General features: G+C 42.4%; 2 protein-coding genes across 5 annotated transcripts in view; one reads left to right on the forward strand and one right to left on the reverse strand.

Moving 5' to 3' along the window:
• Positions 1-25,644, reverse strand: part of LOC142159906 (uncharacterized) — a 543,776-nt gene that overhangs the window by 200,903 nt on the left and 317,229 nt on the right. The window lies entirely within an intron of this gene.
• The window catches only part of LOC142159801 (uncharacterized), a 61,031-nt gene that overhangs the window by 7,710 nt on the left and 27,677 nt on the right, over positions 1-25,644 (forward strand). The window contains exons 3-6 of one of the 4 annotated variants that reach the window (XM_075214544.1): positions 891-1,082; positions 1,162-1,285; positions 1,507-1,604; positions 1,756-1,855. The exons of the other annotated variants lie outside the window; for them this stretch is intronic. Coding sequence (XP_075070645.1) covers positions 891-1,082; positions 1,162-1,285; positions 1,507-1,604; positions 1,756-1,855 — 514 coding nt within the window. The remainder of the gene's footprint in view (positions 1-890; positions 1,083-1,161; positions 1,286-1,506; positions 1,605-1,755; positions 1,856-25,644) is intronic. 4 annotated transcript variants of the gene reach the window in all.

Consider the following 25,644-nt stretch of genomic DNA (forward strand, 5'->3'; position numbering starts at 1 on the left):
GCCCCCTCTGCATCCCCACTCTCTCTGCCCCCTCTGCATTCACACACTCTGTGCCCCCTCTGCATTCACACACTCTGTGCCTCTTCTGCATCTTCTCTCTGCCCTCTCGCTCTGCCCCCTCTGCATCCACGCTCTGCCCCCTATTCATCCTCACTCTGCCCCCTCTGCATCCTCACTCTGCCCTCTCTGCTCCCTCGCTCTGCCCCCTCTGCATCCCGCCGTGGCCAGGAAGAGAGAAAAACAAACAAAAAAAACTTACCAATCCGGCGGCGCCCAGGGCCCAGCATCCTCTCTCCTCGATTCTCACTGAATGCCGGGCGTGACGACATCACTCCCGACATTCAATGACAAGCGGCAGGAGAGAGGATGCTGGGCGCCGCCGGATTGGTAAGTTTTTGTTTGTTTGTTTTTTTTTTCTCTTCCTGGCCACGGCACCCCTAGGAGCCACGGCGCACAGTTTGGGAACCTAGGCTTTAAGGAAACATTGTGTGTGGCTTTCTTTCATAATTTTTTCCCCTTCTTCTGGTTTAACAGACTATATAACACTATAATGACATGAAATGTGTATATAATTATGTAATGTTCATAAGGTAGCATTTAATAAATCTCGTTCACAGTATTACACAATTGTGAAGGAAACATCCGGAGAGCTTGTTACATCCAGTAGCCGTCCCTGTGTGTCAGGAGGATTGAGCAGAACCCAGAGCCCCATCTTTGGTGGGCCGGTCATTCTGAGTCCTCTGTCTATGACTGGACCCCACAGAAGGTGGCGGGAGCTACAGGAGAGCTGTGCTATATACATTATACTAGACACTGTATATAGGATAGAGATAGGATATGTAGGTGGAGTTTTCCTTTATCATTGTACTGATGTCTCCCACAAAACCTAGGATTATACAGTAGTGAAGACGACATCTGGAGATCATGTGACACCCAGCAGCCGTCCCTGTGTGTCAGGAGGATTGAGCAGGACCCAGAGCCCCATCACGGTGCCTCCACCTCACTCACTGATACATGAGAGAAACAATGACCAGAGGATTCTAGAACTCACCAACAAGATCATTCAGCTGCTGACTGGAGAGGTGACTGCTGGGAATGGGACATTATACAGTAACACCAGGGGATGTGTCTGGGTGATGACTGTATCATTGTGTGTGTCAGGTACCTATAAGGTGTGAGGATGTCACTGTCTATTTCTCCATGGAGGAGTGGGAGTATTTAGAAGGACACAGGGGTCTGTACAAGGATGTCATGATGGAGAATCACCAGACCCTCACATCACTGGGTAAGAGGAGACCTTTGTTTATTGTAAAAGAGAGAGCAGTTATAATGGCAACCCAGATACACATCGTCTGACAATCACATATTACATAAACATTGTATTCACATTCTACAGCTCATTTGTGAACATTACATTTTGCAAAATGTACATAACACCATAACCAGACACTTGCTTTAATTATCTTGGATTAGACAGCTTTATTTTTTTGTGTTTGTTTCCTATAGATGGATCCAGTAATAGAAATACAGGAGAGAGCTGTCTGCGTCCTCTTTATTCACAGGATCGTACAGAGGAAAATCACAATATCCTGCAGGATTATCAGGTAAATAGAATTCAGGGTCTCCAAATACCAAAGTGTCTCTACAGTATATAATCTGTACAGAATCTGTGTGATCTTATACACTGATCAATACATTATACACTCTCAATATATTAAATCCGACTATTACTAAATGTGTTTTTTGATTATTTAGGTTGTTACCTTGATTGATATTAAAGGAGAAGATATAAAGGAAGAAAAAGAGACGTATGTGATGGAGGAGGAAGAGGAAATCCCTACAAATATCAGCACAGGTGAGTAATAAACACTAAATACAGAAAAATGCTATTTCTCTTTCATCCAATCTGGGGGACACTGTTACCATGAGCTGTATGAGGGGACTCAGGAGTTGGCACTTAAATAATTAATTAAGTTGTTAATGTAACTGTTGACAGAAGCTCATCCCCTCTGCAACCCCTGTAGCTCACAGTGTTCCCTTAAGTGCTGATAGGAGTTGGGCTTAATTTTAGCTATTCAGCTATTTCTGTAGGTTTTATTTTATTTTGTTTGATTCATTTATTAGTGATTTGTATTGTGTGCTGTGTTTTAGCTACACAGCCCTTACATCCATAGTTTCCTAAGGGAAACTGATCCCCAAAGACAGACTTGATCACCAGTATACTGTGTGTGACTGTCAGGCTGCTCTTTATCTGCAGGTACTGATCACCAGTATACTGTGTCTGACTGTCAGGCTGCTCTCTATCTGCAGGTACTGATCACCAGTATACTGTGTCTGACTGTCAGGCTGCTCTCTATCTGCAGGTACTGATCACCAGTATACTGTGTCTGACTGTCAGGTTGCTCTCTATCTGCAGGTACTGATCACCAGTATACTGTGTCTGACTGTCAGGCTGCTCTCTATCTGCAGGTACTGATCACCAGTATACTGTGTCTGACTGTCAGGCTGCTCTCTATCTGCAGGTACTGGTCACCAGTATACTGTGTCTGACTGTCAGGCTGCTCTCTATCTGCAGGTACTGATCACCAGTATACTGTGTCTGACTGTCAGGCTGCTCTCTATCTGCAGGTACTGATCACCAGTATACTGTGTCTGACGGTCAGGCTGCTCTCTATCTGCAGGTACTGGTCACCAGTATACTGTGTCTGACTGTCAGGCTGCTCTCTAGCTGCAGGTACTGATCACCAGTATACTGTGTCTGACTGTCAGGCTGCTCTCTATCTGCAGGTACTGATCACCAGTATACTGTGTCTGACTGTCAGGTTGCTCTCTATCTGCAGGTACTGGTCACCAGTATACTGTGTCTGACTGTCAGGCTGCTCTCTAGCTGCAGGTACTGATCACCAGTATACTGTGTCTGACTGTCAGGCTGCTCTCTATCTGCAGGTACTGATCACCAGTATACTGTGTCTGACGGTCAGGTTGCTCTCTATCTGCAGGTACTGATCACCAGTATACTGTGTCTGACGGTCAGGCTGCTCTCTATCTGCAGGTACTGATCACCAGTATACTGTGTCTGACTGTCAGGCTGCTCTCTATCTGCAGGTACTGATCACCAGTATACTGTGTCTGACTGTCAGGCTGCTCTCTATCTGCAGGTACTGATCACCAGTATACTGTGTCTGACTGTCAGGTTGCTCTCTATCTGCAGGTACTGATCACCAGTGTACTGTGTCTGACTGTCAGGCTGCTCTCTATCTGCAGGTACTGATCACCAGTATACTGTGTCTGACTGTCAGGTTGCTCTCTATCTGCAGGTACTGGTCACCAGTATACTGTGTCTGACTGTCAGGCTGCTCTCTATCTGCAGGTACTGATCACCAGTATACTGTGTCTGACTGTCAGGTTGCTCTCTATCTGCAGGTACTGGTCACCAGTATACTGTGTCTGACTGTCAGGCTGCTCTCTATCTGCAGGTACTGATCACCAGTATACTGTGTCTGACTGTCAGGCTGCTCTCTATCTGCAGGTACTGATCACCAGTATACTGTGTCTGACTGTCAGGCTAGTTGATTACTTCGCTTCTTACAGCGGAGTTATCTGCCAGGTCCCTGAGGGGTAGAGGTTTCCATTCAAACCTTTTCCTGGTTCCCAAGCCAGACGGCTGCATTTGCCCTATTACAGATTTGTAGTGGGGGGCCTCTCACTTTCAATTCAGGGTGCTTCCGTTCGACCTTTCTAAGGCACCATAAGTCTTTACAAAGATAATGGCAGTAATGGCAGCATGGTTGCATACCCTGGGAGCCTGCATCATCCCATACCTGGATGATTTGCTAATAAAGGCGGACTCAGATCAGACCTTCGGCTCTAACTTACACCGACAAATCAAGTGCTGGAACCTAAGTTTACAAAAATCTCAGTTGGTTCCGTCAGAGGAAAGTTTTCCTCGGCCTTATACTGGACACCAGACTGCAGAAGGTGTTTCTACCAATCAACATGGTGCGCTTTCTTCAGGTCAAGGTGAAAATGGTTTTCAAAGCAAGACGGCCTTCCATCTTACTATGCATGAAACTAGTGGGTAAGATAGTCTCCACATTCAAAATGCTTCCATACGGTTCCCCTCTCGCATGGTTTAGTGGTTCTTGTTTAACTGGTTGGGATCCCATCTTCAGCTGACCTCTCAGATGCTCCGGTTGTCTCCCAGAATGTGCTTCTCGGTTGGTGGCAGATCACTTGATGGTGGACTGGTCATTTGCCCCGTGGTCCTGGACAATAGTCATCACGGATGCCAGTCTTCAAGGTTGGGGAGTGGTAGTTCTTCACGCCGCCTCTGGGCAGTTCTGAATTGGATAAGATCATTACTTAGGCGACTGGTGAGTAGAGTTACTTCCTGCCAAGTCTACCAAAAGCATAAGGTTCTCGTTTTCGTTCAGTTTTTGCAAATAGTAAGGGAAAGAGTCTCAGAGACGCCAGTTCACTGCTCCTCACAGAGGACATTCTAGAAGAAAATGGGTTTGGTCTGCAAAGAAAATGTCAACCAAGCTATCAGACAAACGGTCGTCATCGTGAGCAGTCTACCCACTAGGCCTCGGCTGTGATGAAATTCTAGCTGATTTGAGAAGCTTACATTTTAGTGGGGAAACCTGTTAGTTACAATGCAAAGGCACATTCTACCAGATCAGTGAGTGCTTCATGGGTGGCCCGACATGATAACTTGAAGGAGCAACTATGTCAGGCAGGCATATGGCTTTTAGTTCATACTTTTACAAAATATTACAGGTTCAATGTTTTGTGGCTCTACAGTTTTGGTCAGCAGGTGCTGCACTCCGCAACTCTTTTAGCTTTGGGTGGATACATTTTTTTTATTTTTATGCGTATATTACATCCTTTTCTCTGAATCCATTGGGACCCTAAGCATGTGCCCTGATTACGCTCATGGGACCTGATTCATTAAGGAAAGTAAAACAAAAAAAAAGAGTAACTTTGAACCTTGGCAAAACCATGTTGTATTTGAGGGGGAGGTAAATTTAAAAAGTGAGGATAGATTTATAATTGGGCTAGTGCATATGCTAGATCAACCTTTTAATGTCAGTGTAAAAATAAAGCTATCAAGTATTTGTGTCCTACATGAAAAAACAGCCAGTATTTTCCTTATATGCAAAATAATAAACTCATTTGCACCCCTTTCATTGCAACATGGTTTTGCCAAGGTTCAAAGTTACTCATTTTTTCCCTTAATGAATCAGGCCTGTGGTGTTTTGTTGTTCTTGTTAACCGTGTAAGGTTCTTTTTTTCAAAGATGATGGTGTTTCTTTCCTCCTCTAGTTTCTTTTTTTTTTTTTTTTTGAACATTATTAAATGGAATTTAATCATGCAAAAAGCATAACAAAATGACATACAAAATATAAATGTAAAATAGTTTTCATAAAATAAAACGGGAATAAAAACAGAAACTGTCATAGCACACTCACTTCTGCTGCCTGGAGAAGGCAAAAAAGTTTGAACAATTCAGCAGTAGAAAATTAACCTGAGAACTGACAATCTTTGTTAGACCTTTTTCAAACATTTTTTTTTAACTCAGCCCCCCATTCCTTATAATGCCACTGAAACAAGTGTGTGAGTAAGCTAATCAGTTGTATGTTGTCCAACACACTTTTAGTAATGAATTCTATATATAGAATATCTCTCTTGTGGTGCATCACATAGATATAATATTGCATGCACCAAAAAGTGTAGGTTTTTTTTTGTTTTTGTTTTTCTTAAACGTTCATTGACGGTCAGGTAACATACACAGTGAGAGTCAAGTACATTTTACATAATGGAGAGTGCAACAGTTAAAGAACACGCCGTATGCTAGAGAGAACATCAGATTCTATTCAAAATATGGAAAAAGGAAGAATTTTTTATTTCTATTAAGAAAGAAACAGAGCAGGAGACAGAAAAGAAGAGAAAGAGAGACAAATAGAGAGATAGGAAATGAAAGAGGTAGGTAGAAGTGTGGTGGGGCAGAGACCACCCCAGGGTTAGGGGGGTAGAAAGCATAGATGGAGAGTGGGAGGAGGGTGTGACCTAAGCACAGGGGGAGTGGTACTGGAGGTAGGACATCCATGGATTCTAAACTTTGTTAAAGGTTTTGGAGGGGTTACGTAAAATGCTGGTCATGTACTCCATGCGGTGGGTATGCCAGATCCTATAAGTCACAGCGATGAGGGTAGGGGGACCAGACTGTCTACATTCAATGGCGATTTGACATGTGGCAGCAGAAATAATAAGAAATTTATTTTGGTGTCTAGTGGCCGAGGGAAACCCATGGGGAAGAAGGAAAAAATTTGGATCAAGGGGAAGGGAAATTTGAATCACAGTTTCTATCAGGGATTTAAGCTCATGCCAGAAGGGGATCAATTTTGGGCAATCCCACATATGTGTAGGAATGAGCCTACGCCAGAGCACAAACGATAACATCTTTCGGAGGAATCGGGTAAAATCTCATGGAGGCGTGTAGGGACGTAATACCATCGATAGAGAAGTTTATAAATGTTTTCTTTTATTCAAACACAAATTGAACTAGAGGCGGCATTGTCCCGTATTTCCGACCATTCCTGGTCGTCAATTGGGTAGCCGAGATCCCGCTCCCATGCTCCCTCATGAGGGTCACAAGGAGGAACAGAAGGGGAGGACAATTCGGAATAGATAGTGGAGATGAGACCTGACGTTGATGCTCGGCGTAGACACCATGCCTCGATGGTAGTGAGTGGGCGAGAAAGAAGGTGAGATTTGATGGTAGAGTGAAGGTTGCAGACTTGTAAGTATTGATAAAACTTCTGTGTATGCAGACCAAATTTCGCTTGAATGTCGGCAAATTGGGGGAATGATGCATTGCAGGTGATGTCATTTAAGAACCATATCTCTTGAGTATGCCAGGGAGAGAACGAGGAGTGAAGCAGGCCTGGAGGGAACTCTGGAGAGTTGAAAAGGGGGACTTATGGGGAGGGGTGTGTGAAGGTACCATGCAGCCTAGAAGATGTGTCCCAAATAGCCAGGGAGAGGGAAACTGGGATGAGTCAGGGCTTTTTTGGGACAACGCACCCTTGGGAGCCACAGAAGAGAAGCAGGTGTGAGCATTCCCAGACCCTCGGCATCTAGGGTTACCCAGACCCTAGCAGACAGTTCCATAGGACACATTGAGCGAGTTGGGCCGAAAGGGAGTACCTTTTGAAGTTTGGGATACCTAGGCCTCCACCTCTCGAGGACCTCTGGAGAACTCTAAGTCTTATACGTGGATGTCTGCCTGCCCAAATAAATTTGGACGTCTCGTGTTGAAGAAATTTAAATACATAAGGAGGAATGCGAATGGGAAGGGTTTGGAAAAGGTATAATAGTCTAGGAAGTATATTAATTTCAACAGCATTAATGCGGCCTATCCAGGAGATAAACTGATGTGACCAAATGTTCAAATCTGCTTTTATTCGAGATAGTGTGGGGAAAGTTAGCTTGGAAGAGGTGGGAGAGATTTTTTTTCATGGTGGTGCCAGGTAAATGGGAATGCATGATCTAGAATTATTTTGTCTGCCGGAGGGATGTAAAAGTCTAATGTCTCAGTTTTGGCAGGGTTGATCCTATTGCTCGAAAATTTTACATATGTGTTTAGCTCAAAGAGGAGAGCGGGAAGAGAGGAGACAGGATAGGATATAATAATGACATCATCTGCATATAAAGCAATCTTATTTTCCATGGAACCAACCTTAATTCCTGAGTAGGATTGGTTAGAGCGGATTCTATCTGCTCTCGGTAGAGAGCTGAAATACCTGTTAGAAACCTACCAGAGAAGCCCATCAACCCAAGCACACTACGCATGAATGGCCAAAAGAGATGTGGTCAAACGCCTTCACTGCGTCTAAGGCCATTATTAAAGAGGGCAGCTTGCCGTCGTGAATAGTGTGGATAAGATCGATGGTCCATCTGGTATTGTCAGGGGCCTGTTTCCCTGGATTGAAGCCAATTTGGTCCGGATGGATCAGGACTGGAAGTAGAGGATTGAGCCTAGTGGCCAGGAATTTAGCATAGAGTTTTAGGTCTACATTGAGAAGGGAGATAGGCCTATAGCCTGTACAGTGTAGGCGATCCTTTCCATGTTTAAGAATTACCGCAATGTTGGCAAGAGTAGTGGTGGGATCATAGGATACCCCCTCAAGAATTTGGTTATAAAAGGTTGTTCGGTGTGGAACAAGGTCCGAGGCAAACTTTTTATACTAATGTGCCGAGAAGCCATCCGGGCCTGGAGCTGAGGAGGGCTTGAGAGATTTAATCGCAACTTTTACTTCGTCCGCAGTGATGTCCTCATTCAAGCAAGAGAGCTGGGACTGGGAGACGTGTGGGAGAGGGGTGTTAGCTAGGTATGACTCCAGAGTATCTGACAGAAGGTCCTCCCGGGGCTGAGAGTCAGGAAGATTACATAAGGAGGCATAAAAGTCTCTAAATTCATTGACAATGTCTAGAGGATCGTATGTTACCGAATGAGAAGCTCTCTATTGGAGTTTATCAATAAAGCCTCGGGTACGCTTCTGGCGAAGCTTCCGGGCAAGTAAAGTGTCCATCCTCTCTGCGCTATTATAAAAGTGTTGTTGAAGTTTCTGTAAAAGGGAGGCTGCTCTTTGAGACAAGAGGGTATCAAGCTGGCACTTCAGAGAGTCAATTTGAGATAGCAAGGAGGAGTCGGGAACCAGCTTGTGTTGTGTCTGAAGAGTGGGGATACGTTGCTCTGAGGAGGAGACCTCTAGAGCGGCCATCCGTTTTGCTTGAGAGGCGGCACTAATGAATCAACCACAGATGGTGGCTTTGTGAGCTTTCCAGATAATACCCGGAGCTACCTCCTGTGAAATGTTCTCTTGGAAGTATTCAGAGATTGCTGTTTTGATGTCAGGGAAGGTAGAAGTATTTAACAACAGCGAATTGTCCAGTCGCCACCGAAAGGAGCATGGATATTGGCGTAGCTAATCGAAACGGATGTATACTCCCGCATGCTCAGTCCATGAGAATGGAGTGATGCCTGCTTGAGTGGTTAAGGGTATCAGGGAATGAGATACATGGATCATGTTAATGTGGGAGTATATCTAATGGGAAGCTGAGTAATGGGGGTAGACTCCTGCAGTGGTATTTTTGAGGCGCTAGGTGTCATGTAGGGAGTGCTGTTGCGACAAGGCGGAGGAGTCTTTGGAAAGAGAAGTGAGAGCCTCACGAGGGGAGAGGGAGGATTTATCAAGTTGCGGGTCAAAGACAACATTAAAATCGCCGCCTAATATCCTGGGCCAGTCGCTCAGTGTGTCGGAACAGTGTAGAGAAGAATTAACCCTGACTTGGAGCATAAATCGATGCCAGTGTGACTGGGTAGAAGCGAAGTGTACGAGTATGCCCATGATTAGTATAAAGCGACCCTCTGGGTCAGAGTAGGTGGAGGAGTGTTGAAAGGGGACCTTGTTATGTATAAGTAAAGCTACCCCCCCCCCTCCCCTTGTTTCTTACAGTTAGCTGGGGCAAAGAAGGTCTGGGAGAACTGTTTACCCTGAAGTTGTATATGGGTACCTGTAAGATGGGTCTCCTGGAGGAAGACTATGTCCGCATTCTCTCTTCTGCAGGCTCCCAGGAATATTGTGCGCTTGTGAGGAGATTTGAGGCTGTTAACGTCGATTGAGAGGAGTTTCAAGGCCATGGAGGTCAGGGGCAAATGCAGGATTTTTAAAGGGGGGGGGATTCCAAATAGTTGGAAGGAAATTTTATATATATATATATATATATATATATATATATATATACACACACAGGTTAACCCGTGCATGATACTCATGCATTCTAGTCAAATCAAGCTACTTAAGGTCTTAAAAAGGTTCTTGTCATGCATTTGGGCCTAGCTCAGGCCTCCTCAGGGGAAGAGCGTTACGCTCTTTTTAATGTGTGTTCATGAGGTAAAATTACCTCACGAAAATGAGTTTGAGCCCTCAACTCGTAAATTTAGCCTTTACTACCCCTCCCATGGGGGGAAGGGGGGATGATGGAAGTTAACTGACTTGACTATTCTAATTGGATGAGTCCTTTCTGAGAAAATAGTTTTATCCACATAACTCCGCCCAGCAGGTGGCGCTGCAGCTTGGGTTTTTTTTTCCACACACGGAGTAACACACGCCGCTAGGCTTATATATATTATATATTATATATATATATATATATATATATATATATATATATATTAGTTGTTGGGTTACATGCTGAAGCCAGATACTGGACATTTCTGGTGAGCCTGCAGGGTTGAGATGCACAGCTGTGTGATATATATATATATATATATAAGTTAACCCGTGCATGATACTCATGCATTCTAGTCAAATCAAGCTACTTAAGGTGTTAAAAAGGTTCTTGTCATGCATTTGGGCCATAGCCCAGGCCTCAACCACCAACCACTCCCCACTGTCACCCCCGGCAACCACCAACCACTCCCCACTGTCACCCCCGGCAACCACCAACCACTCCCAACTGTCACTTCTCCTTCAAGAAATATATATATATTTTTTTTTAAATCTTTATAAACACTTTTAACAATTAGATTAAATTAACAAATTAAAAACATCTTAGTATACCAAATTTCAGCCCTTTCTGAATTTTTTTCCCCACACACACTAAGAATTTGGTAGGTCAGTGTATAACTCCGCCCAGCAGGTGGCACTGCAGCTTGGTTTTCTTTTTTCCACACACACACACACAGACAGACTAACACACGCCACTAGACATTTATATTATAGATATATAATCACACAGCTCTGCATCTCAAACACTATACAAGATTGCTTCTTGTGGGCAGTATCTGAGACCTATGTACCGAGCTGTGTGTATGTATGTGTGTACATATATATATATATATATATATATATAGTGTGTGTGTGTGTGTGTGTGTGTGTGTGTGTATATATATATATATATATATATATATATATATATATATATATATATATATATATATATATAGTGACAAAGGGAGGCATTTATCTGACAATATGCAAAGAAAACATACAAGCAAAGTAAGACATTGGCGCAGTTATGCACCTAGATTCAGGTTAAACCAAGTAAAGACTTATGTGTAGTTTAAAGTTGGTTATCTTACATGATTTAAAAGCTGCTTCCTCTCAGCAAACAGACAGGGTGTGTCTGTTAGTTGAAACAGAGCCAGTGATGGGCGTTTTCTCTTAAAGAGAAGGTGGGTGTGTCACCTGTCCATCAAGCTAAGGCTGGGGGAGGAGTAATATGTATAAAAGCTTGTTTGTGCCATTTGCTCAGGGAGACCAACGCTGAGGTAGCTGGCTGGTCTTGAGAGAGAGCTGGTCTATGTATAGCAAGCGTTTAGGGTCTCCATAATTGCTGTGAAAGTATACGGTGTCAAAACATTTATCATCCTGACAATAAAGCCACATAAAAAGGAAGAAGTTGTTTGCGTGTGCTTCTGCAGTAGCGGGCTCTTGCCACTATATATATATATATATATATATATATATATATATATATATATATTTATTTATTTATTTTGCCATATAAGCGAGCCCTCACCGTTCTCCAGGCCAGACAGCGATGTAATGTCTGAGACCCAGCCGGAAGGGTGTTTAGTTCTCCGCAGCCCTGTTTTTTTTTTTAAATTCTTTATTTTGGTTGGTCATATAAGCAAATACAGGGAATAAGACTGTTATTATTGAACAGACGTACAAAAACAGTCAGAACAATTGAATCAACATGTACATAGAAGCTTATAATGAGACAACCATTTTTACAATTTTATATGCGGTATCAAATTGTATATAACTGTAGTGAAAGTTTGAAATGTGGGAGTGGGGGGAAGGGAGTCAGAGAGGAGGGGGGGGGGAGACCACAAAGCAGGTATATGAAAGAGCTCAGGGGGTGGAGAGTGTGTAGACGATTTAAGAAGATAAGGGGGCAAAGCGTATAAGGGAGCCGGACTTACCCCACATGGGTCCTTATCACGGGGCTAATTGTTAGGGGGACGCGAGCTTTCCACAAATTGCCAAGGAGCCCAAACCTGGTTAAAAACATGGCCTCTATCATGGAGGTAATAGGTAATCTGTTCCCTGGCTGCGACATGCCAGATTTGTTTTTTAAGGGCTGTTAGAGAGGGAGGGGACGTTTTTTTCCAGTTTAGCGCGATAAGGGATTTAGCCGCTGTCAGTATATGTGAAGCTAGTTTTTTTGGAAAATTTGTCAAGCTCTGGAGGAGGATAGCATAGTAGAAACACCCAGGGGTCCTTTGAAACGGGAGCCTCAAATAGAGAGTTTAGAATGCCACAAACCACATCCCAGAAGGAGGAGATAATTGGGCAGGTCCACCATATATGGAGCATAGTTCCCCTGTGGCCACAACCCCTCCAACAATAAGGTGAAGAAGAGGGAAACATGCTGTGGATTCGAGTAGGGGTATAATACCAACGGTAATAGATTTTATAAGAGGTTTCTTTAAGTTTGGTGGATATGGAGCTTTTAGCTATCCCCAGTCTCATGTCATCCCATGCTTCATCGTCCGGAGGGGGGCCTAGATCCTTTTCCCAATCAGCCTCATGTGCCCTCGGAGTAGGAAGGACAGCAGCAATAAATATACCATAAAGTTGGGATATCAAGCCTCTGTCCCTACAGTGATTTTTACAAAGATCTTCAAAGGGGGTTAAATCTCGCAAAACATAAGTAGGTGGCAGGGACCGCAAAAAATGACTAATTTGGAAAAACTCAAACGGACTAAGTATGCGGGATGGGGAGTGACGCTGGAGTTCTGCCAGTGGGAGCCAGTGGTTTGCTTTGGAGAAGTCTATCGGGAATTTAAGGCCAGCTTTATTCCAAAGACGAGCTCTCGCGGCGGAGAGTCCAGGAGGGAATACAGGATTGTGCCAAATGGGGGTTAAGGGGGATAGTTGTGTAGTAAGCTTCAGTTTAAAGGAGTAAAAATCCCATAGCTTGATGTCAAACTTGATAGTAGGGAGCATTTTAGATGCAGGAGGACGATGTGCAGGGGAGAGACCCCATAACGGTGTAAGATAGGGCAAGGTAGTATAAGCCGATTCTATATCGAGCCAGGAAGTGGAGCCTGGGGGGGTATATGAGGTAACAATTTGTGAAAAGTGGGAGGCCAGGTAATATAGTTTAATATCGGGAAGACCTCTGCCGCCAGAAGAGATTGGCCTTTTGAGAATGCTGGCTGAGATCCGTGGGGGTCTATGATTCCAAACAAAACGGATGAGGGATTTTTGTATGTTAGAAAGGAAGGAGGCAGGAACTGCGACCGGGAGTGTTTGAAAGAGGTATAACCATTTTGGTATAATAGACATTTTGACTGCTATGATCCTGCCCAGCCAGGAGATAATGAGGCGTTTCCAGGAGGTCAGGTCAGAGAGCATCTTAGCGAAAAGGGGAGGGAAGTTTTCAGGAAAGAGGAGGTCATAGCGTGAGGTGAGGAAAACTCCCAAATATTTGATCTTTCTTTTTTGGCACTTAAAATTGAAGGTTGTCTGGAGGAGTTCCTTTTACCGAGGGGAGACATGCAGCAGCATGGCTTCTGATTTTGCATAGTTTATTTTATAACCAGAGGTGGTCCCATAGGCTTGAAGAATTTCATAGAGATTGGGGAGGGAGATTGCTGGTTGGGATAGAGAGAGGAGGACGTCATCCGCAAAAAGAGAAATTTTGGAGTTGATGTTACCCACCTGCACCCCCTGAATGTTGGGATTGGATCTAATCTGGGAAGCCAGGGGTTCGATCCGCAGCCCTGTTTTACACATGGATGATTTGTAGATTCTGTGCGATCCAGCATCTGGCTCACAGCAAGTCACCGCCATGTCAAAGCGGAGAAACAGATACTATTTATTGCTGGTGATAAGGGAACGCATGCAACGGAGCTGTAGTTCATTACCAGGATCATTACACATAGGGTCACTGTAAGTCACATTAACAAAACAAAACCACAGATATTTTCCTTGTGCAAAGTTTAACATAGCATCATCCTTGAAGCTGTTTCTATTAATGATAGGTCTCCAAGACTCCCGGTACCGCAAGACCTAATAGACTGGCAGGATGCCCAAATTCACATGCTGTTTTTTTGCCCGTTCGTTCGCGGAGGTGAGGGGTTTCTGGAGAACCAGAAACCACCCCTGCATGCGCCCCTGGAGGTTGAGGAGAGATGATCGCTGTTAAAAAGAACATACTGTAAAAATGGAAAGGATTAGTCCAGAGGTGCTTGGAAAGAAGGGAGAAGAGAGGGGGGGGGGGAGAGGAAGCCACAAGAAAAGAAAGAAGAGAGAGAGAGGAAGAAAAAAGAAAGAGAGAAGTCCAGTTGGGCAATAACCCTTTAACGGAGGGATCCAGACTTAACACATATAAATATTGTAAAACTACACAACAGTCGTATAGGGAGCATGGGGGCTGGAAAGGCAGCATCTACATATGTTAGCTGGGCCGGTGGCCCCGCCGAATAGACTGGATGTGGTAATTGGCAATTTAGATATTTACAACAGGTATTTATCCAGCTGCAAAAAAGGTTGTGCAGTGGGAGAAGGGGAGAGGGGAGGAAGGGAGGGGAAGAAAAGGAACTATGTTGGAAGGGGGGGATGGGGAAAAAAAGGAGGGAGAGGGGAGGAAGGGAGGGGAAGAAAAGGAACTATGTTAGAAGGGGGGGATGGGGAAAAAAAGGAGGGGGAGGAAGGGAGGGGAAGAAAAGGAACTATGTTGGAAGGGGGGATGGGGGAAAAAAGGAGGGGTTGATATATGTAGAGATATAATACGAAAACTTTTTGTTAAGGATATAAACGACAAATAAACGACATAATAACAGACAACCAGAATTTATAATCAGGAACTAGAGGTTCTCATCTGATGGTTTCAGGATGTTTGGAAAAGGAATATCTAGTTGGTTGTAATTAAATGGCAAAAGGAAGTCCAAAACCGATGTCCATCATGAGGTGCCAAAGGGAATACAAAAAAACCATTAAGGCTAGCAGACAGTGGTGAGAAAGTCATCTCTGCAGAGGCAGTTTGTCTGACATCATAGAGTTCTCTACAGGATGGGGTTATAGGCGCAAATATTTGTTGAATAATTTTAAGGTGGCAGAATAAGGATTCTCTATACATCCTTCACTGTTCGTATTAATTAGTGAGGGTACAGTATGTGACCAGTGGAGGATCCATCAGCCCCTTTTAGACTCCTGCTCTCCTCCCCACATCATATCATTGTGAGCTGCCAGGCGAGAGATCTGACCAGTCTCCTCCCCACACTCTCTGGTGTTTCTCATATAACCGTATAAGGAACATCAGTCTGCCACTAACGCATTATAGTGATTCATGTACTGACCAATGGGAAGGGATTCCATGTAACATTACTCATGATCCTCCTATTCCTACCACATACCTTTTATAACCAATGATTTGCATACTTCTGATTTTGCCTGAGACAAGCTATATACTAGCACTACAAATACTTGTATAATTGTATGTAAAACCATGCATTATGTCAGTGTGGTTTGATGAGCAGCTTCCAGGATACAGTTTGCTTGAGTTAATATATCTATCTTGATACTACAGCGCAATTAACAGGGTTTTTTGAGATCATGGTTACTGCTGGTAATAGTAAACTACAATTTTACTGCCCAGAAAAATGATCCTGCTCAGGGGAATATTGGCGAGTTCTTCTAAAACCCCAGGAAGTGGGGACTTCTCCTAAGCAGATCGAGCGGATACAGAGAAACCCACACTATACTCCTCTTCAAATGCTTTCTTACTAGTGACCTTGGCGTTGTCTAGCGATAATCCATAGGACACGGAGGAGGATATCTTGAGTATTTCAGGATATCAGCACAACCATAAGTTTGTGTATTTTATTAGAAAATGAGAACAAGTTTTTGAGGTAAAAAATAAGAGCTGTTCTTATTAATATTAAGGTCTCGATCAGTAATCAGAGGTAAGAGGCAGGGTACAAGCTTCTATCCAGATGGCTCCACATTCCAATGCTACTGTCAGGGATAATGGCTATTATCATAAGCTTGTAAACCAGGTAGTAGAGGTCTTCGCCTTTAGCAGCCACCTTTCCCATAGAGCTTATTGCACTCACAGGTACTCAGATGCCTCCAGGTCTTACTCTGCATAGTACAAGATTATGGTTATAACTGTAGAGCGGACAAGGGGATGACAGCAGGAGGTAAATGAAGTCAGAAACAGGCCGAGGTCATAGCGAGGTGAGGTCCAGGCAAAGGGTCAGGTCCGGCAGAAAGACAGGATATCCGAGTCACAGGCAGAAGTCAGAGTCACCAGCAAAGAATTACGGTCCAATAAACAAGCTAAAGGTCATACACAGAAGGGTCTATCCAGGAGCACAGTCACAAAGTACTGAAGCAGGTCAGCAGTCAGGGAACTGAACGCTATAACCGGCAGGGAGGCTAAGCCTTCCCTGCCTTTAAATACTGATAGAGGCCAATGAGGAGCAAGCTCCACAAACGAGATAATGGGACCCAGCTTACACAAGAAACAAACTGCGCATGCAGACGAGTAACAGCTTGACGGGTCGCAGCGCTTAATAAAATAATTATAAAACACGCACCCGACTGTGTGTACCTATCGGGGATGCATCGGGGACTGAGAAGACGTCCCGGCCGTTGCCTTGGCAATGTCCGGGTTGAGGTGGAAGTGACGCCCCAGTCGTCATGATGACAGCCGGGACGAGGGGCAGTAATCACAAGCGAGCCGCGGCGGCTCGTAGTAAAGTCGTGGCTCGTAACAGCTACCACACAAATTGTTCCCTCTGCCTCATGCACTGTTGGAGATGTGAATGCACTAGAAATACATTGTTCCATATCTGTTGGGTATGTCCTAAAATTGGACACTATTGGAAGACATTAATCATTAATTAAATCCTTACTTAACCTTTGCTGCTGAGGCTCTTTTTAACCCTGTTGTACAACACAACTATCAGTGTTGGCTACTCCCAGGAGAGAATCACTTGGCTGGAGTAGTTATCAGAGAAACCCCACAACCAGTTAAGCCGGTTAGTCCGGAGAGGACAGGTCGTGAGATGGGTTGGAGAAGGCAGAATCATAATGGACGAAGCTAAATTCTATAAACAGGCAAACAAAACTAGACTCTTTGAAGCACCAGCAGAGAAATAAACTTGCATATAAAGGCTTCATTCAAGTGAGGTATTGATGGTGCACTTGTCGTTTGTTGCTGGTATTGCAGTGGATCTTCATATGTTGCAGTTGTCATTGTTAACAGTGCACTGCCTCCTGTGGTCTGTAGTTAGCATTACGACAGATCCTCACAACAGCATATGGTTATGTTCCTCTTCTGAGATTCTAAACTGTATTGATGGCTCATTTTAACACAATAGCTACACCTTAAATTCCAAGTCATTGTTTCTCTTTACAAAGAAATGAAGTTATAACCTTCGACAGTAGATGGCAGAAGTACTACAATTAACATGTCTAAAATATGCAATAACTCAAACAATGAATACATTTTATAAGGTCACGGGCTTCACACAGTATTAAAGACTATATGTTGTCGGTTTATGGCTATGTATTCAAAATGTACTATAAACTTCACCTTAAAAATGTATGTCTTATCTCATGCCATCACCTTCAACACCTTCCTCTGCTTCCCCATCTCCCACTCCCTTCACTTGACTTTGCCATATATTTTTCCTTCAAAAGAGAATCCATTCGCTGTGACATCTCCTCCCTTCAGCCCTTCTCTTCCCACTCCCAACATCTTCCCCTCTGGCCTGCCCACCTTACCTTCCTCTGTTGACAAAGTCTTCACTCTTATCTCCTGTTTCCTGCTCCCACGTCATCCTATTTGTCTCTTCTACCTTCACCTCTTCTTTCAAACATGACCTGGTCTCCTCCCAGAGTCAATCCCCTCTCTCATCTCTGCCTCTCTCTCTATAACTAACACCCCATCTCTCTCCTCCCTTTCACCTCCAAGTTTCTTGAGTGGGTTGTCTACAATTGCCTCACCAGCTTCCTCACCTCCCACTCTCTCCTAGATCTGCTTCAAACTGACTTTTGAGTCCTCCACTCCACCTAAACTGCCATCACCATTTCACTAATAACCTCCTCTCTACCAAATCTAAATATCATTTCTCCCTCCTTCATCCTTGTAGACCTCTCTGCGTCATTCAAAACCATTAATCACCCTCTCCTCTTGCAAACACTCCATTCCAACTGTATCCGCAACACTGCCAGCGCATGGTTGACCTCCTACCTCACCAACCAATCCTTCTGTCTCTACCCCCACCTCCTCTCTCCCTACCAGTCGGCATCTTACAAGGCTCCGTTCTTGGCCCCTGCTCTTTTCTCTCTGCGCTTCAACTTTCCTCTGTGATCTTATCCATGCTCTTGACCTCCAATATCACCTCTATGCCGATGACATCCAAATCCACCTTTCCCCGTCCCTCCTTTCTCATGTCTCCTGTTGTCTATCAGCCATTTCCTCTTGGATATCCAGCGCTTTCTTAAGCTGAACATGTCTAAGACAGAAATCAGTTTTCCTCCAAGTTCCTCTCACCCCCCCTCCCTTTCTGTACCACATTATCCCTCAAGTCTGCTGCCCGGGTGTGAAACTCCTCCTTCACCCCCCACATTCAGTCTCGTTCCCAGTCCTGCTGCTTTCTCTTCATAACATCTCCAGAATCAGGCCCTTTCTCAGTCTTAATGCAACTAAAACTCTAATACATTCCTCATTATCTCCCACTTTGATTACTGTAACCTTCTCTGTCCTTTCTTCTACCCATCTCTCCCTACTTCAGTCTGACATCTGATGCCCAACTCATTTTCCTTTATAGACGCTCTACCTCTGTCATCACACTCTTCCAGCCTCTACACTGATACTATGTCTACTTCAGAATCCAAATCACACTCCTTACCCTCAACTACAAAGCCCTCAACCATTCCTCTTGCGTCTACATATCCAACTTTATGTTTAAAAGAAATTGTGAGTTATCTGAAAAAAATGCAAGGGCAGCAATATTTTTGGCCACGACTGTCTCTTCATTCTATGTTGTTTATCAGCCTCTTGGGTCACTTCTTTTTTAACCTTGCGACTTGATCCCCAGTAGAGTGCAATTTTCCACCTCTGATGAATACCAATGGGGTTATTAGATCCTATCTGTCACGGTTAAAAGCAAAATACAGCTCAGGAGCCAGGAATGAGGTGAAAACACACAATGTTTATTGTTAGAAGTACAACCTGATGGTGTAATAATGAGCATACAGGAAAATGCAGAAATAAATACCGGGTAGATGGCTTATGCAGGTACGCGGTGATATGGAGAGATCCCAGGTAGCAGGTAAACCACAAGTACAGCAGAAAGGAAGCACAGCAGCATGTAACAACAGGAAGCAACAACCAACAGCTTGAGACAACAGAGTGTAACAACAATAACCAGCAATGTATGCTGGGAGTGACAGGTTTAAGAAGGGACACACCCAGGTGCAAGAGATAATTACAGAGCAGGTTAACCCTTGATACAAACAGGTAAGGCACAATAGCAGCTCCTCTGGTGAATAGAGGTACTGCCAATATAAAAACAATAATAAGGACCAAAAGGCAGGAGCTGCCAGGCAAAGCAGCATGCAATGCATAAGCTTGCAGGCAGATCCTGACACTATCTCAGTGGTGTACAAAAGGTAGATTGTGATGCATCCACAGGTAGATCGCAGGACTCCGCTCACACTTGTTTCTCTTTTCTGTTTTTGTCAAGTTTTTTTGTCACTACAACAGTCTCACATTTATTGTGACACATACCAGTAGGTTAATTGGCTACTATTAAATTGACCAAGGGACTGATGTGAGTGAGTTCTCTGTACAGCACTGCAGAATTAGTGGCGCTATATAAATAGCTGCTGCTGATATAGGTGTGTGTAAATGACACCATGTGTGTTGCTATTGGGCCCATAAATCTTTAGTTACTTCTCTGTCGGACACTGTTTGTGTCTGCATGTAAGCAGGTGCAAACAAGCCTATAATTACGTTTTCAGTGGCATTTTTGACTACCAGAGTGAGGGAGACATTGATGTGCTGCAGAGAAGGATAAGTTCATAAATTAATTTAGTTGCCTCTCTTTGTATTCGTGGCATTTTTTATTTTATATTGTCATTACATATATGTATAATCTGCATGTTTATATGTGTGTTTTATAATGTTAGCTGCGTATTTAATTTTATATTTTATTTACTATATGGTAGCTGTATATTTGACTTTATATTTTGACATATATATATTTGTATGTTTTATTAAGAAATAAAAGGGTGATAGATCACCTTGCAGTAAGTGGAAAAAAAAGTAGATCCCATGTCCCTGAAGTCCGGCCACCCCTGTGTTATCTCATAGGAGCCTGTGCTAAATCACCAAGAGGAACAGAGAGGCCATATTGTAGACACTTACATTGAGTACTGGAGACAGTAAACGATGTACACAACTATCTGGTTCACAGGGGTGGAATTACTAAATCATGTGAAAATCTTAATATAAACATTAGACAAACATGGTGAGAGCTATGCATTGCTATATTTATAACTGTCCCTACACCTCATTTTTAGTGCACACTTTGTGGCAAGCCAGGAGGTTGCAGTATTTTTTCACGTGTATTCAGCTGTAATATTATGGTACACAATGGTTTACTGATTTAAAACGCATTTCAACTCTATTTTAGCTTTAAATAGAGTGCAGTTTAATACATCTGTCAATAAGATTATTTTAATTGTTTCTTAAATATTTTGATTGTACTCATTGGATGTTAACTTGAGGGCATTTCAATATAGCCTTTATTGCAGAATAAACTAGTTTTGAGGAATCATTCTTATATCCATATTTTTATTCCCAGGCGATAGACAGAACAGCAGGAATGCCTCAGAGGAACATCATCTTTTATCTCCAGATACTGAAATAGAAGACACTGACATTGCACACCATTCTCCTGCAGAAATCTCCATTAACCTAGATTTAAATTCAGTACTTCACAGTGCAGATATATCATCTGATGCTTCTAATCATGAGGAATGTTCTCCTGATAATTCAGGTTTTGTTACATATAGTACAGTTCATAGAGGTGATAAAAAATGTCTCCATCCTAAATTTGGTAACAGTTTTACACAGAATGTAAATTTTAATTTTAGTCCTAGAACTTGTTTGACTGAGAAGCCATTTTCATGCTCTACCTGTAAGAAATGTTTTACTCAGAAATCATGTCTTGTTCGACATAAGAGAACTCACACAGGCGAGAGGCCATTTTCATGTTCTGATTGTGGGAAATGTTTTAAACAGAGCTCACAGCTTCTTACACACCAAGTAATTCACATAGATCATAAACCATTTTCATGTTCTGAGTGTGGGAATTGTTTTAAACGGAAATCACAGCTTTTAAGTCATGAGAGAATACACACACGTGAGAAACTATTTCCATGTTCTGAGTGTGGAATGTTTTTACCAGATAAAAATGGTCTTGTTAACCATCTGAGAATTCACACAGGTGAAAAGCCATTTTTATGTTCTGAATGTGGGAAATGTTTTTCACAGAAGCAACATCTTGGTAGACATCAAAGAACTCACACAGGTGAAAAGCCATTTTCATGTTCTGAATGTGGGAAACGTTTTACACAGAAACAAAATCTTTTTAGACATCAGAGAGTTCACACAGGTGAGAAGCCATTTTCATGTTCTGAATGTGGGAAATGTTTTACTCAGAGATCAAGTCTAAGTTTACATCAGAGAATTCATACACATTTACATGACTGAAATGCTATCTGTGTGTTTGTAAATGGAAACTGCTGTATGTCAAGGGCAAATCTAGTAGTAATCATGTTAGGGAAAGTATTTCTTATGACACAGGCTTTCCACTGATGTCTGTTCCGTAATGGGTTGAGCCGGCATCCCTTGTACTGCTGTACTGTTTGCTGTATTCGTGCCTTTTTGCGTTTTTTTTTGTTAATATACATTTTTTAAAATAATCTCCACTCATTGGATGGATGGGAAGGAAAATTACTTTGCAGTATGGATCGTCTGTTTTGGAATTGGAGCATACATCATGTAAAAAGAAAGCAAAGGAGGTTACAAAAAACTGTGCTCAAGGATTGAACTAACGATAAACTAATATTGACTGATAATAGGCCATAGGTCTGATACCTGACAGACATGGTCCTGCCATAAACCTCATCTCCAGGCCGGCCTATGATATGCAGCAAGGTCGACAGCACTGTGTGAGACTATAAATGATGCTTAGTTTCGTCAGAGAGGTTTGTTTGATAAACGAAGGCTCCCAAACACAGGAATCATTTCTTGTTCAACAGCACCATCAGAAGGACACACAATGAGGAATAAGGACAGTCCTGCTTGTGGGTGTTCCTGAAGAATCGGTGGAGGTCCTGTATGTGTGTTGTGATCTAACCTTTTGAAATTTATATTTACTGTATGAACTGATATTTTTATAAATGATATATTGTACCATCTTGTAGTTCTTTATTCTACTTTTTGTAACAACACTGTATATTTTTCTAGTGTAATAAATCAATCTTTAAAGATTAATTCCAAACAAACAGGGCCAAGTTTAGTGGTGTTAAAGCTCCTCTCGGTGAACTACTCAGTAAAGACAAGTCATGTTTAGAGTTGTCAAAGCCCCGCCCCTGAATGCCCTGAGCATGATAGAGGATTTCTTTCTCAGTACCATTAGACATATTAGGGGACCCAACAGAGCTTAGGTAAGTAACATTTCAAATTTTATTTTTTAGTTCTGTCCACTGCTAAATGGCAGGTCTTCTAATTGGCCTCTAGTACCGAATAGGAAGTTTTATTTTCCCTTAGTATTTGTCTGATGTAAACATAGGTTCTACGTTTACTAGTAAGTAAAGATATCATTGTTTGCTTACCCATAATCCCTTTATCTCCTCCCAAACATATTTTTGAGATGCCACAATCCACTCACAATGCAACAGTTTGAAGATGTCCTAGAGGAAAGGGATGTGTGAGAAGTAATTGGGGGAAACCTGATGTAAGTATGGGCTTGGCTGAGCTAGGAAGGACCAAGAACAGCCATATAAGTAGCAGATACAACATCCCTTAGCTTGGAGGATAAAACTCACACACAGTTTTATTTTGCATTTCTATGGATGAACACATGTAGAATGTATGAATGGTTGTACTTGATGTACTTTAAAAAAAACAAACCCTAATATACAGTATATATAAGTATTTTGTACTTCCTACTATCTACATACATATCGAAGTCCTTCTCTGAGTCCATAGTGAACAAACATCATTTTGATTTTGTGTCTCTAGATTAGAGAAGTATATGTAATACTTGTGCTGTATTATACCTTGCTTGATGCACCAACACCTCCTCCAGGTGAATGTAGGAAGCCCCAGAGTCTGTTACCAACCACCTCACCATACCATAGACTTTTATATCTACATTCAGAAAGATTACATGAATTGCTGGAGGATACGCGCCCTCTGCAAGGGAAATTGTGTTACAACAAAATAAATATTCATCTTTCTACCCCTATAAGATATTAATTACTAGTTCATATATTAGCTGTCTCTAGTCTCATCATTTCTGTTATTCCCCTGTGTATAATAGAAACAATAGTGATAATTATAGAAGTGATTTATATATTTTTGTACAACTAATGGGCACAGAATTAAAGGTGATCTGTCTGCAAGTAGAACTGAAGTCACTTGTATAAGATCTTTCATTATTCCTCCAAGGTGTCTCCACTAAATCCCTCAAACACAAAACACACAAACCTAAAAGCTGTATATGACCTTCTTATTGCTGACTTGATTTTTATATTCTATTCTACTTTTGACCATGTATAAATGGAGAATTCCGAAACAAAATTGAGGTTCATTCTATAAAATACTTTCCAATACTTTACCGATAAGAAAATTAGATAAATGTGCTTGGGTAGTATAAGAAATCCCATTTAACCCATTACAGCTGATGACATGGAGACATTAGGGGGTCCAGACAACCACAAATAAATCCTCTCTATTGAGATGGGAGCATTGCACATGCACAATTATACCTGCAGACTGGCCAGGTGTGATGATGTCATCACACCTGACCAACATACAATAAATCCATGTGTGTGTGATGATGTCATCACACCTGGCCAACATACAATGAATCTGTGGGTGTGATGATGTCATCACTCCTGGCCAACATACAATGAATCCGTGGGTGTGATGATGTCATCACACCTGACCAACATACAATAAATCCATGTGTGTGTGATGATGTCATCACACCTGGCCAACATACAATGAATCTGTGTGTGTGTGATGATGTCATCACACCTGGCCAACATACAATGAATCCGTGGGTGTGATTATGTCATCACACCTGGCCAACATACAATGAATCCATGTGTGTGATGAGGGCATCACACACAAGTGGGTGCTAAACATGCTCGGAGGCCAAGTGGGCTTTATAAGCCCAGGCTGTCCTCCATAGCGATCTCACTTCAATCCGGATGGCGATGGTGGATGCAGCACAAATTTCCTCTCTTTCCTTTTTTCCCCACTACCCTCCCTAATTAACTACTATAGGACAGCATGTATAAGGTTATGGTTGCTGGACAAGGAGTTAAGCATCTTCTGGAGACTATAGGATGACATGGGAAGACAATATAAGGGATTCTATAGACTGTGACGGAACAATGGTAACGCTATAAAGCTGTAATGGGTCAAATGGGATTTGTGATGTGATCTATGGAGACTTGTTATATGGAGATAGTCATTTTTTGTAAGTAATAATGAGATTTGTAGTTAGTAATGATAAGAATTGTAGTACATGTGCGTAATGAGAGTAGCATTGGGAATTGTAATGCAATCTGGGATACAGATGTATCAAACAGGTAAATAATTCAGTAGAGGAAATTTGATAATGTATTCTACCATCTGTGCTACAGTTTGGTTTTATGCATATTATTCTTTAAGATTTTATGTTAACAAGAAAGAAATATATAAATCTCACTCAAATGAAGATACAAGTGCATGTAATCTTTTCTGATATAAGTATAGTTGTCGCTATGACCTGTTATGTGTATGTAAGTGCATAAAGTTATCTACCTGTACTGCATGAATGTATAATCTGTGAGTAAGTGGCTGGACTAAAATTAATATGGATAGTTTATATGATTGTGAGCTCCACATCCAAGAGGTCTGCAAGTGAGTGGTATAAAGTTATACATATGTGTCACACAAAGAGTTAATTCAGATCAAAAAAAGGAAAAGTATATTGGTAAACTGGAAACTACCGTTTTGGGTGGTTAATTAAAGAGATTAATGGAATTAGCTATTAAATGGGCATTAACATATTTCTTACTATTAACCCTTCTATGACATTAACATGTCCTTTTATAAAAGGTTACATGTTACAATGTATCTATAATGCACAGAAATGTAGCTGTGTGTAACCCAGGAGCATGGAGGGGGTTACTGTCAGAATATCGGGGCACCCACAGGCCATTTACCCTCACTGACTTGTGGAAAGTGTACCTAGAGATAACCAGCAAAGACTCCCGCACCAAGTCAGTGCTTTACTCGGGTACCTCATGGATTTATTTT

This window comes from Mixophyes fleayi, chromosome 6 (assembly GCF_038048845.1).
Source record: "Mixophyes fleayi isolate aMixFle1 chromosome 6, aMixFle1.hap1, whole genome shotgun sequence".
Taxonomy (NCBI): Eukaryota; Metazoa; Chordata; class Amphibia; order Anura; family Limnodynastidae; genus Mixophyes; species Mixophyes fleayi.